This window comes from Tympanuchus pallidicinctus, unplaced genomic scaffold (genome assembly GCF_026119805.1).
Source record: "Tympanuchus pallidicinctus isolate F22 unplaced genomic scaffold, pur_lepc_1.0 scaffold7, whole genome shotgun sequence".
Classification (NCBI taxonomy): Eukaryota; Metazoa; Chordata; class Aves; order Galliformes; family Phasianidae; genus Tympanuchus; species Tympanuchus pallidicinctus.
The window spans coordinates 10,751,889-10,764,502 of record NW_026294791.1 but is presented as its reverse complement, the minus strand read 5'-3'; the positions used below and the strand labels follow the sequence as shown (position 1 = coordinate 10,764,502).

Sequence of the window (12,614 nt, the reverse complement as noted above, 5' to 3'; positions counted from 1 at the left end):
CCCTTGTCTGCTTCACAGAACAAATAAAACTGTTAAATCACTATTCTAAAGGATATGATTTAATTTTAGAACATTGTAATGAAAACAATTAGCTACAGTGAAGAGATCACTTAATAAGGGAAAACATTATACAGATACTTCAAGTATCTCTTGACAGTTCGCTAAAAGTAACCTTTATTATGGCTTGTGTCTTATAAAATGTTCTTTTTTCAGGCATATAAATATGCAATGGTCCTAAAAAGTGGCTACTTACTGTAGTGTATTGGATGGTCTTAAAGTGACCATCCGTAAAATAAGTGTTAGTCCCTGTGTAAGCTGATGGTAATGAGAATAAGGATTGATTTTTATTCAGAACTTTTTATCAGTACATTTCAATATTCTACAGGTGAAGTCTTTGTAAGAATAGGGTATATGAATTACTGAATAATGTGGTTTGTCTATTTGCATTTTGTGGTATTTCTCTATTTTCTTCCCGGCTTAATAGGTCTTCTAATTAGAAAGAGTCTTATTATTTAATCAAATCTTTCTTTCCTGAAATTTCCATTAATTATTTCTCATATTGTCAGTTTTGGATAATGAGACAAATTCTGCTTCTTGCTCATTATAAATCATAAAAACACACTGCGAGGAAGAAAGGGATAACATTTCTAAGCTGTGGAAAACACCTGCTGCATTTTTAATTGCAGACTTACACAAATCATCACAACAGTTAATCACTGAATCCTCCACAACTCAATTACACTTCTCATTGAGGGATCTCTGAGTTGCTTAAAAATGTTAACATGTTTAACGTAAATAATTTGACACGCCCTGGGTTACTGCCAGCCCCATTGTGTGAGGAAAGACAAGTACCATGTCTGCTGGTACTTCTCTTCCTTTATCACAAGACCATCCGTATGTGAGCAAGGTTATGGCTTACTAAACAGAGGATTTTAAAAAACAGCAAACATTTTATTTTTGTAAATATGAAGTCGATATGAAACACTGGACATACTCCACTGGATTAAAAAAGTGTATGTTGAAATATGTACCTCCTTTTTCTATATTTACTTCTATGGCCTTAGACATATTCATATACAAGGTCAGCTGCAAGGATAGATTAAATCGGAAGATAGTCTAAGTAGAACAATTTTTCTTTCTTTCCCCATATTGATTTTGGAGCAGGTAAGATTGAAAGGTGACCCTTTATGAAGTGCCGTGGGATTTTCTTTAGAGCGCCCCAGTCATCTGTCTTTCAGGCAGAATCAGGCCTTGAGGAGGACGATTTAGCAAATCACATTAGACTGAAAATGAACGAACTATCTGAGAATATAATCAAGTCTAAAATGACTACATACATTCTCTCTTGTCTCCAGAAAAATATGACCAATCTACAGCATTCTTGAAGAAATGGAAGATACTAAAAAGGAGCAGAAGTCAGGCTTTTTATCTTTCTATCAGTATTTTATCAAGTTGTCTTATATAATCAATAAGGGCTAACCAAATCTGTAGAGGGGAATCTGATAAATTAAATTAGGAAATACTGGAAAAGCGTATTTGAATGATTCAGTGAGAGAGCCCAAGCATACATTAAATAGTTTTAATCTTTCTCCCCTTCCATGGTGTGGTATGCCAGAGCTTTTTCTAATACATCCTGGATTCCACTTGTTAGTTGGTTTTCTAATGGATCCTATGATGGGTGCTCAAGTGATGTTTAACTGTTTTTCCTTTGTAAAGGGAGAATTTAATAACCTGAAGCACTCAATAATTCAGATCCTGTCAGTTCTTCCACTTTCATTCCTCCCCCTTGTTCTTTCATCAACCATAACATCAGCACAAAATTAGAGTACCAAGAAATACACTTAAGTCGTGCTATCACAAAATATACTGGAGATAAAAATGAGACAAGGAAATGTCTAAATTTATGCTCTGTGTTTCATTTATAAAATAATCAATCATCTCTTTCATTAATTATAAGGAGATACAGCTGGCAGTCATTGGCTCTTTTCTATAATAACTATTTTATGTATTTCGTTTAATTTCCTCAAACCAGTCTTCTAAATTTCACCCACAATACTACTTTATAAAAGCACATTAATGAAATGCCTCGTTAACTGCTTCCTTTTGTTACTTCTGTCTTGGCAATGCCATTTAGAATTCAAAGTACAGAACTGGTCGTATGCTAGCAATTGTGAGGTACTTTGAAATGCTCTGCTTGAGAGGCGGTCTGAAAATGCAGCACTGAAACTGCAACCATTACTTGTGACCATAACCGTTACGTTAACAGCACTTAGTAAGAAAATGACATAGCCTGTTTTTTCTCCACTGAATTTAAGTATTTTTAGATGAGTTTAAAATATACATATAAAAATAACATCTGAATAGAATTCACAAATACGCTTTCAGCTGACTAAATCCTAGGAGTGTAATTTATAATAACCCAAGTGACTTAAAAAAAACCCACATCATTTCTGGTTCAGAAAACCTGTGAAACAGGCAATGTTATTCCAGTCTTTTCAATGCACAGCAGTAATATGAGGCTAAATGCATTGTGAATATATGCATTGATATAAGTATGTTTCTCTTAATGTAGATTAAACTGAACATTTAGATATGGAAATACACGCTTTCTAAATCACTAATATGTATAAAAAATAATTGTTAGATTTTATGTTACTTTCATACATCATGAGAGGATTTTAATTACTGAAGCAGGAGGCTTGGATTATTGGTTATGTTATTAAATTTTCTTTTTACAAATACTTTGTCTTCACGCTCCATAGCATAAACCAAAAGAATGACCTTCTTTTAGTCTGTAATTACATACTTGCAAAGATTTAAAGAGCAATGCTCAATTAGAAATAGTGTGTAGTCTTTCCTGGAATTTCGAGGAGCCTGTTAAAGAAATACCAGTAAAATAAACAGAAACAATCTCTTACTTGGTCCTCAAAGGAGATTGCCTGGGCAACATCTCTGGGAAATCCATCGATCACTATACCCTCTTCATCAGGGATCTGCATTAATCTCTGTTTGATCTCAGTTATGGTTGTTTCCTTTCACAGAGAAAAGAAGTTTATTCAGTATTGTGAAGTAGGTTTCCTTGATGGTGCACATTAAGATAGCACATACAAATCCTTAAAAAGTAGACATTAACAAAGGATAGGCTTAACTCTGCTGTACCTGAGGGGCTAGTTCTCCAGTAGTAATTATTTTAGCAATTAGACTCCATTTTCTATTGCTGCTTGTGCTGTGGATCTTCTTCCTTAACAATTCACCAACTGATATGTAGTTAAATCCATAGCGTTCTGCTATTTTCAAACTCTGTGTTCCTTTACCACTTCCTGGGCCACCTGTTGTTAAGAATAAGCAAAGCATTAAATTAAACTGTCATCCTAAGTACTCAGTCATATGAGAAATCTCTGCTATAAGCACCAATCCTCCAGTACCAGAACACACCTTGCAGTTGCATGATTTGTTACCAGTCATTAGAAAGGGGTCTCATCCACCCCGTTATAAAGGTAACAGTTTTTAAAACTACGAAGGAGTACAAATCAGTCTCCTCTGAACTCTTTGAATCCAAAGGTAGATTCAGATAGCCTTGTTTACTTATGGCAGAATCATACCTGTTTAAATAAAGCAGTGAAATCAATGGACTACTCAAAAAATTGAACTAATAAAATCTGCTCCTAAATATGAGTTTCTGAGGTTTCATAATTTTAAAATACAGAAAAATATTAAATTATCAACTGAGATGTTTCCACAGTAATTTGGTAGATGGCTTCTTATTGAACTATGCGTACTTCTGGTATTGATGCCTGAAGCATCTGGTAGAGAAGCAATTTGTCAGGTTCAGTTTGCTGGACAACTTGAAGAATAAAGAGACCCTTCAGTGGAACGCAGGCAGAATAGATATCAAAATCACAACCACGTTAAACAATAGGGAATGCTGAGGTGAGGGTCACTTGGACAGAGAAGCAAGAATACATGTTTAAAAAAGACAGAACAGATCTGAATTAATAGAATGTGATAAGAGGTGAGGAACATTGAAACTGGAACCCGGTGTGTAAGAACAGGGAATGGTTTTGATAGAAATAAATACTTACTTACAGAAAGATGCATATTACTAAATAGCATACAAAATTAAAACCAAAACAAGTGTTTTGATATTAACTCCCAACACTAACTAGCTATTTTGGGAGCATCTTTTGCATGAGAGCATTGAGTTTTAGTTCAACAAACAAGGAATTAGTCTTAGTAAAAATATACTACACATTTTCCCTGAACATTAAAAAAGTGCAGCAATGTGAGAAAAGTAAATATGGATACAACGAGCTGCCTTCTAGTAATAATAGAACTCTTTCTTATCATTGTCTGCATAATTCCCATAAATAGATTTTAGAGATTTATATAATTAATACAGATCTGGCTGTAGAACAAGATTTCCAGGATTTCTTCCTACACAGTTATGACACTCTGTATACCCAGGCTCAAACCTGTATTGTAGCATTCCATGGCAGAGGGCTTTCAGTGCCACCAGCAGCCATGAGCAATGTTTCTGCACCCTGACTGTGCTGGTAACTCTGCTGTGCTGTTGAAACTCAAATCAGGTACTTCTCTTGCCTAACAAGGCACAAGCTTTCTCCTTTTTGTAGATTAAATTAGGCTTTACAGCTATTCTTGAATGTCAAGTGTTCTAGGTGATCTATTTTTTTTTCAGCTATCCTCTTTGTTAGAATAAAGAATGTTTCCTTTTTGAGACATACAAGCATTTGTTAACCAGGAATCACGTATATAACAATCCACCCAAGTGGCTACAAAGCAGCTCTGCTTTGGCTCTCATCAGCTCCTTCTGATGGCACGCTCAGCCTTCTCCATGACATTCACCAAACCTTATGCTCTGTTTTGCTCCTGTATCAAAACCATACCTGATACAGATGTTCTAACAAGATAATACTATGTTGTTTGCAATTTATTACAGGCTCTTGGTAATCTGGAACAATAGTGGGTTTGCAGTAGTGGATTCCCAGCTTTTCCCTAGGTAGATGAAAAGCACAGCACAGAGAAGTACTGCTAATTGCCAGCTGATTGCTGCTGGTTTGCATGGAGTAGATACTGCCAGGTGAATAAGTACGTACAAGAATGTCTACTCACTCTGTGTAAAGATTTCTGTAAGCTATATATATAAAGTCACATACTGCAATCTAATGTGCATAACATAAGTAATGTCTACAATATTTTCTGTATATTCTATTATGTGTTTGTTCGAGTGTACCACTTACTTGTATTAATTTATGTGGCTTTTTTTTTTCCCCAATAATACTAGCTACCAGACATAAGCAGCAGTAGGTTGTGACTGCCTTGAAACAAAGGGTTTGTAAAACATACTGGATCCAGTGCTGTGCATAATCCTTGCAGATATAAAACATTCTTTCAAAGATGAAAATTCAGTTTATTTCCCCGAGGATGTTAGACCAGTTTGAAACAAACTGTCTTGCACTTCAGGAAAAGAAAGATTCAAAACATAAATAGCTTATATGTAGAAAATTAGAAGCAGTAGAAAATTTGAGAACAAGGAAAATAATGACAGTGGAGTTGTATTCCAGAAAAAGAGAAATTGTTTCTTGGAAAACATCAGTCTCTGTAAAAGCCTAAAAGAGCTGGAAAAAAAATGAGTAGAACTTTTTGAAACCAAGCAGATCTCGTGTTTCTGTAAGGGAGAGATTTCCTTTGTCATGAAAGAGAAGCAGAAAAAAAGGTGTAGACTGACACTTCTTTCACTTCAAATTTGCAAGCATAAAAAAAAAAAAAAAAAAAAAAAAAAAAAAGAGAGAGAAAAGATTTGCTTTAATGTTCATAAACCTCTCACAAATCACATTTTTTACAATCCAAAAGAATATTCCTTCAGAGCAAACTGGGGTTATCCATTTACAACCCAATGGGAAACAGGTTATGAAAGAAAAGTGATCAGACAAAATTAATTCTCACAGCAAATCATTATAATTTCTGTTTTTCACTCACATAAATCATACTGGCAAACTGTACACTAGAAAAGAAAATCAAATCACTTTTCTTTTTCATTATTTCCAGTAATTCTGAGATTATACATTATTAAGGAAAAGCATGACTACTTCTTAGATTTCCAGACCAGAGAACATTTGTTGCATCTAAGATTATGTTTGCTAACTGATTTTAAGTGATGCTTGTTATGCCCAAAAAGTTTTACTAAGGCAGCTGTTTTAATGTGATAGAAGTTCAAACTTTTGACCTTGCTTACAATGTTGCAAATTCAAATTAAACTCAAGTACTTAAGATTCCTGACAATTTTGTCAGGAAAATCACAATCCTGTATGAAGCTGTGGACTGAATTTAACAAGTGAAAGGGTCACCAACTATCGACAGCTCTAACTTTGATTGACTCTTTTCTTATTAAATGAAAACTTCATTTAATATTAACTAATGTTTTTCACTAAATGCATTTTAAAAACAGCGGTTTAAAAGGTAGTGCACAATGTAGCTAGTAACATCAGAGAAATTTTTAAGGTATCCAGATTGTATCAACAGTAAAAAATTATTCCTCAAAAGACATTAGGAAGCACATTTTTAAAACACAATCTTGTTTCCTAGTGCTATAATGTTCTAGAAACTTAATTTTCCATTAATTTAGATGCATACCATCCTGGCGGATTCTACCTGATTTTTCACATACTCAATTTGCAGCTTTACATTTCATCAGCAGACTTTTCTGCAAATGTAAAAAAAGAACCAAAATCCCACTCATATGGGCTGCTTGATGCATTACATACGTGATAAATTTCATAAAGTGAAGAAGCTGTAAAAACCTTAATGGAAGCATTAAGAAGATATTGAGTTAATGCATTATTAAAGTTCACTAATATGTGAAGCAGAAGACAGTTCCTTAAGTGTTGTTTGTTTCAATCTCCAACAATGAATGGAACAAGTGTCATAGCAGCTAGGCAGTAAGGTAAATGAAGTCTAGTCCATTATAAATAGATTGCTTAACTGGAACTTTAGTGGGCATTTTATGCAAACTGAGAAGTATGCAAAACATTTTTTTGTGTACAACTTTTGTCTCTTGAAATACATAGTGGCCTTTTTTTTTCATTTTCTTTCTTTTATACTTTCCATTTATGTTTTTATGTGCTTTCTCAATACAAAGTTGAATTTGGGAGACATTTTCTTGATATTGTATAAAATTGGACAGTAGCTGTTAAGCTTCGTATATTGTTGTGCTGCTGTCAGATCACACTATAATAGACAGATTCAGAGAAACTCAATTGAAAAATAAACCTGAAATAGCCTTTGTGGGATGTTTTCAATGTTCTCTATATAAAAGGGGGAAAACTTCTGCAAAATCCACGCTCTGCTTACTATATGCGGGTGTTCAAGGATCTCACTTTAAATACTCCTGCACTCAGTTCCAGAGGTGAAAGCCAACCTCTTTCTTTTGTCTAGATCCAGTCTTCATTCATTGCTCTACTGTAATAGAGTGATGCAAATTTCAGTGCATGAGAGACTTTTGTGGTCACTGAAAAAGAGACAGCTTTTCTCCCTATTAAAAAGAAGGCTAGCTAATTAATTAAGATGAATGAAGGGCATGTGGTCTTTCTCCATCTAACATGAACTTGATAGTTCAGTGGTGCGTGGAGAGATTTGCCTGTTGTCATTTGTCACTCAGAAACAAAATATGAAGGCAGTGTAAATGTCTAAGCCATTCTTTTGGCATACCACAAGTATTTAGAAAAATGCCTGTTTTTCTGTTTGCGGTGTATTCAACTGTCACATGTCTGAGGACTGCTGGATGCAGACCCTGAAGCACATTCTGCTCCTAGAGATCCCACTTTATAATGCAGGGAAGACACTTCTCTTCTGTTTTTTGCTGTTCTCTGTTACATAGAAAATCTCTCTTTTTAGTATAAATAAGGATTTATAGACAAAAATGTTATCCTCTATCTCCTGATACCTGTGCTTGTACCTATTTAAACAGTGCAGAAAGGCAACCACCTCAGATGACAAAGAAACTAATTCAAACAACTAAAATTCAGCCAAAGAAGAAAACATTGATTTAGCCTTAAACTACAGTTACCTCTTAATAAATAGCATGATTGTTTGAGGCTGGAAAACAGGAGTTGCTTAGAAAGGGCACTAAACAGCACACAAGAGAGAACCTGGAGAGACAGCACAATTAACTCTTTCAGGGCTCTGTCTCTCTGAAGTTGGCACAAGATTCACTTGCTAATAGATCTAGAGATTACTTTATGAATGCTATGCAATGCAGATAGTATACACTCAGCCCAGATTGGCCTGATGATCAGTTTTTAAGGTTCTAAATATAGAGGACAGCATTTCCTATCCCCTATTTGAACTGGCTCATCCATTATTTTAAATAGTCCCTCTTTTTTTGTGAGCAGCTTTGGGTACATCTGCATCAGGTGTCTCAGTTCAGATCCAAAGGAAGAGCACTTTGATTCACATGGGGACCTGGGGAATCATTTTAGGTACCAGCAGATATGCTCCAAAAGTAAACCATAGGCACTCCAGCCACTAATGAACACTGAAGCTACAGAATAGGACCAGAAATGCTCTTGGTAACTCCATTATAATGCTAGCAGTTGGAAGTTATATGTTATGGCCTCAGCACTAACAATTTCTCCTTCTGATTCACTCTAATTGGGCTGCACCACTTGCAGAGCAGACAGAATACCTGCATTTAAATACAAGCAGGCACCTGCTGTGTTTGCAGAACAAGTAAAAAGTCAAAGCAGGGAAGACAAAATGTTGTCAAAATGAGTCTGTGTTCATACCTATGACAAGGATAATTTTTGGTCGAGGTCTTGCAGGATCAAACACATCATATTCCTCAATTAGCTCAGCAGTTTCAGAAAGGTCGGTGTCACTTTCTATAGAAAACTGTTGGATTGGAGGGAGTCGGTCATACCGTCGGTAAGGGAAGTTAGAATTATCAGGCATCACTGTAAAATAGTAAGATAAACTGGGAATCGTGCAAATATACAGAAAATTGAAAACCTATTCTGTACACAGATTTAAAGATAATAAATAAGCATAAGGCATAAAGACTAGCTTTACTGTAATAAAAAATACAGTATTTTCTCATTTTACAATGTGCTTGCTGTTACTGTATTCCTTGCCTCTGGTTATCTGATTTATTACACTGGAACCACTAAGAGTCCATTCTCCTTGGTGTTTCCTTAAATTTACAAACATTTCAGCTTTTCTGTGAAAATCTGTTCTTAGCACCCAGAGTTTGGCAGTGGCCTCTGAGAAGAGGAAGCTTGTGTTATGCAGACAGCCTGTACTGCTAAGCAGAACTCCTCTGGTGATACATGTTGTACACAGAGATAAAATAGTATTCTTGCTAATTAGTTTAATGAACTGCTGGATGGCAAGGAAGAATAACTATGGCAACTGAAAGACAAGCTAACTACTCCTTGTTAACATTACAAATAAAATAATTAAAGGTATTGATAATGACATTTGCTTGACTTTATGAGAAGCATCTTTTTCTAAGAATTTGTAGTTTGCATCATATTTAGTACATTCTGCATATAGCTTCAATATAAATTAGGCAAAGTGTAAATGCAGTGAAGTTGGTACATATGTTACCCATAAGAACCAATCAAAAACATAAGCCAAATGCATTAAGAGAGCTTTGATCTTGTCTTTGCAAATATTTTAAGGAGGGTATGAGAAACCTCTCCACTAATGTGTTAAGCATTTACACAGCAAACATGCATTATCAGGCTGCAAAAGGATTACAACTTCCTCTCTCACATAACATTTGTTACAGGAGGAGAAACCCAAATGTGAAAACCCAAGTGAACAGAAAACTTAATCCTTTGCCTAAAGAAGATCAGAATGAGGCTCGGTCTGCTACAGATGTGAGTATAAAATAATTCAATAGTGGATGTAAAACCATTCATAATACAGAAAACACAAATATTTTCATACTTAATACATTACCATTTCTGAAAAAAGATCTCCTCGATTGTCCTCCATTGAGTGGAGGCAGAGTCTTCTTTTCTGGGCTGACAAAAGTGTCCCATTTCACTTTTTCTGATCCTCCAAGCTCTTTCACCTTCTGCAAGCAGCCTTCCAAATATTCAATAGGGTCATCAGGTTTGTAACACATTAATCCATTCAACAGACTCTGCAATGTCAGATCAGAAATACATACAATAATGATAGATGATAAGAAGAAAGAACCACTTATACTTTGAATTCGACCTTGCACAGAGAAATTCTGTATTTCTTATAGACTTCCCATTCAATCCAATACATGAGACTGAGGCCTGCATAGATTACATGATTTGAGCATGCCGGTCTCACAAAAAATGATTCAGAACAGGCCCTTATGGCTATGTCTTTATACTTGTCTGTTTGCATCAAAATGGAAATGGAAAATAGTTTTTAAAATAATGTCCTTAAATTTTCTTAGACCTGCCACTGGCAAATATATGTACAGCAATGCATGAGCCAAAAAAACCCATTTATGTACACTGTGTATTCTGTTAAATCACTAAAATGTATATTTTTGATGAAAGTGAGTTCAGTCACTGGTATAATACGTATTTTGTATTTTAATGTATAAAATAATATTCCTGAGTCAACAGTTTAACAAATAATTAAAAAAGATTTTTTAAAATCATGAGAATTGCCCACTCCTCATCTTGGTAAGTATTGGAGAAAAAACCCAAACCCAAAGTTCACACAGAGTGGAAATTCCCCACCATTAGAAAATCCCTGTCTGTGCCATTCATTCCACACTCATTGTGCCAACAAGCATTGTGGAGTGTGTGGAAGAAGGAATGCTAGGCCCTCCTCTGACGCATGGGAATTGATTTTCCTTGACAAAGTGATACATAGGTCACCATCTCACCTCCCCACAAGACAACTGCATCCAACCTGCTCCAAACAATAAATGTGACAGGGTGGTTTCTCTTCCTTTGTGTTTTTCCCAATCTGTGTGCACATGCTCTGAGGGTCATAGTTGATGTTAGTCATAAAGAGCTCTGATTCAGGATTTGTTCAGTTATTATCTACAGTTCATACAATGAGTGAGTCTACTTAAATAGGTTTGTGGTTATAAAATAGGGTACAATGTATATGCATCTAGGCATTATTTGACTTACCTGACCACAGCAACTAGCCATGTATTTTTGCAGATGTGCACCATTACTGTAAATTGCTAGCACCAGCCTTACGCCTGTATAGGAAAAACAGTTTGATCTGCATCTCTTGCTAAAGCATTCACATTTTCAGTGTGTCTGCAAAATGTAACCATGCTCTACACCCTGTCATTTCCAAACACACAGAGAACAATGTCTTGCTTCGGAACAGACTATGGAAAAGGCATATGTGTGCGTTTTATATAGAAGGCGGGATGCCTGCTCCTGAAAAAAATACAGATATATACATATATAAATCCATACTGCATTGGGAAGAAGTAATCACCGATCATTAGCAGCAGGTAACTTGCAAGAAGCCAGAGTTTGCTCCCTCCCGAGGGGCTGAACGAGGGCAGCCGCTGCCCCCCACCCCGGGCCGGGGGCGCTGCGGGGCTGCCGCCTTCATACCTACCGCCCGGCAGCACTCGCGCCCCGGGGTGGGGGTCCAGCCTGCAGCGGTGCGGCTCCGTCCTTCCAGCCACCTTCAGCCCCCCGCCCCCAATAAACACCCAGCCCCGCTATTCCTACCTCGAAAAGCTGCGGGATCTCCCTGCGGGCAAGATACTCCTTCGCCTCACCGGCGCTCATACCGGCGGCAGGGGAGCGGGGGCACGGCGGTGCAATGCGGGAGCCTCTCGGTGAGGCTTCGGCGGGCGGGCTGGCGAGCCGGGGCGGAGGGAGGAGGGAAGGCAGGCTGCCCGCCTCTCCGTCCCCGCTGCACGGAGGGAGCGGGAGAGTGGTTCTGTCCCCCCTCCCTTTCTCCCCAAAGGCGGGAGGAAGGCGGGCGCAGGCTGCCGGGGAAAGTTTCAGGGGACGCCTGCTGAGAGGCGGAGGTGGGAAGGGGCTGAGCACCGCTGGCGCTCGGACTGCTAAAAGCCCGTGGGCTGTGATCATTCATAAGCATTGTGAGCATTAGATCACAGGGACGGTCCTGACAAGGTCTCTGGTGCAACCTTCAGCTCGGAGCAGGGTTAGCTCTGAGATCCCAGCAGGTCTCTTAGGGGTTGAAGTGGTGGTCTCACCCTGCAAACCTCCAGGGGCTGCACAGCGTCTCTGGGCAGCCTGTGCTCAGCTGCTGTTGTGGTTTCCTTCCATTCCGTTACAGCCTGCCTTGCCTCAGCTTGTCTCATGTCTACAACCATTGCATGCACCATTGTGAAGTGCTTGGCCCCATCTGCATGGCAGCCTCCTCAAAAGCAGTGGAGAGCTGCTACACACCCTGTAAGCTGTTCCCAGGCTAATCCAGCCTAATTCCCTTAGATTTTATAAGAGCAGGTGCTATCGTAGAATCTTTAAGGTTGGAAAAGACCCCTAAAATCATCTAACCCAACCATTAACCCAACTCTACCATGCCCACTAACCACATCCCTCAGTGTCGCATTTCCATGGATCTTGAACACCTCCAGGTGTGGTGACTCCACTTTCTCCCTG

General features: G+C 37.8%; 1 protein-coding gene across 2 annotated transcripts in view; it reads right to left on the bottom strand.

Annotated features, from left to right (window-relative positions):
- The window catches only part of AK5 (adenylate kinase 5), an 84,470-nt gene extending 72,538 nt beyond the window's left edge, over positions 1 to 11,932 (bottom strand). The window contains exons 1-6 of one of the 2 annotated variants that reach the window (XM_052665924.1): positions 11,712 to 11,932; positions 11,148 to 11,221; positions 9,979 to 10,165; positions 8,802 to 8,969; positions 3,160 to 3,329; positions 2,919 to 3,032 (exon numbers count right to left, since the gene is read on the bottom strand). In XM_052665924.1, coding sequence (XP_052521884.1) covers positions 2,919 to 3,032; positions 3,160 to 3,329; positions 8,802 to 8,969; positions 9,979 to 10,165; positions 11,148 to 11,168 — 660 coding nt within the window. In that variant the 5' untranslated portion in view covers positions 11,169 to 11,221; positions 11,712 to 11,932. The remainder of the gene's footprint in view (positions 1 to 2,918; positions 3,033 to 3,159; positions 3,330 to 8,801; positions 8,970 to 9,978; positions 10,166 to 11,147; positions 11,222 to 11,711) is intronic. The other variant, XM_052665923.1, reaches the window with a different exon arrangement.
- Positions 11,933 to 12,614: the final 682 nt, after the last annotated feature.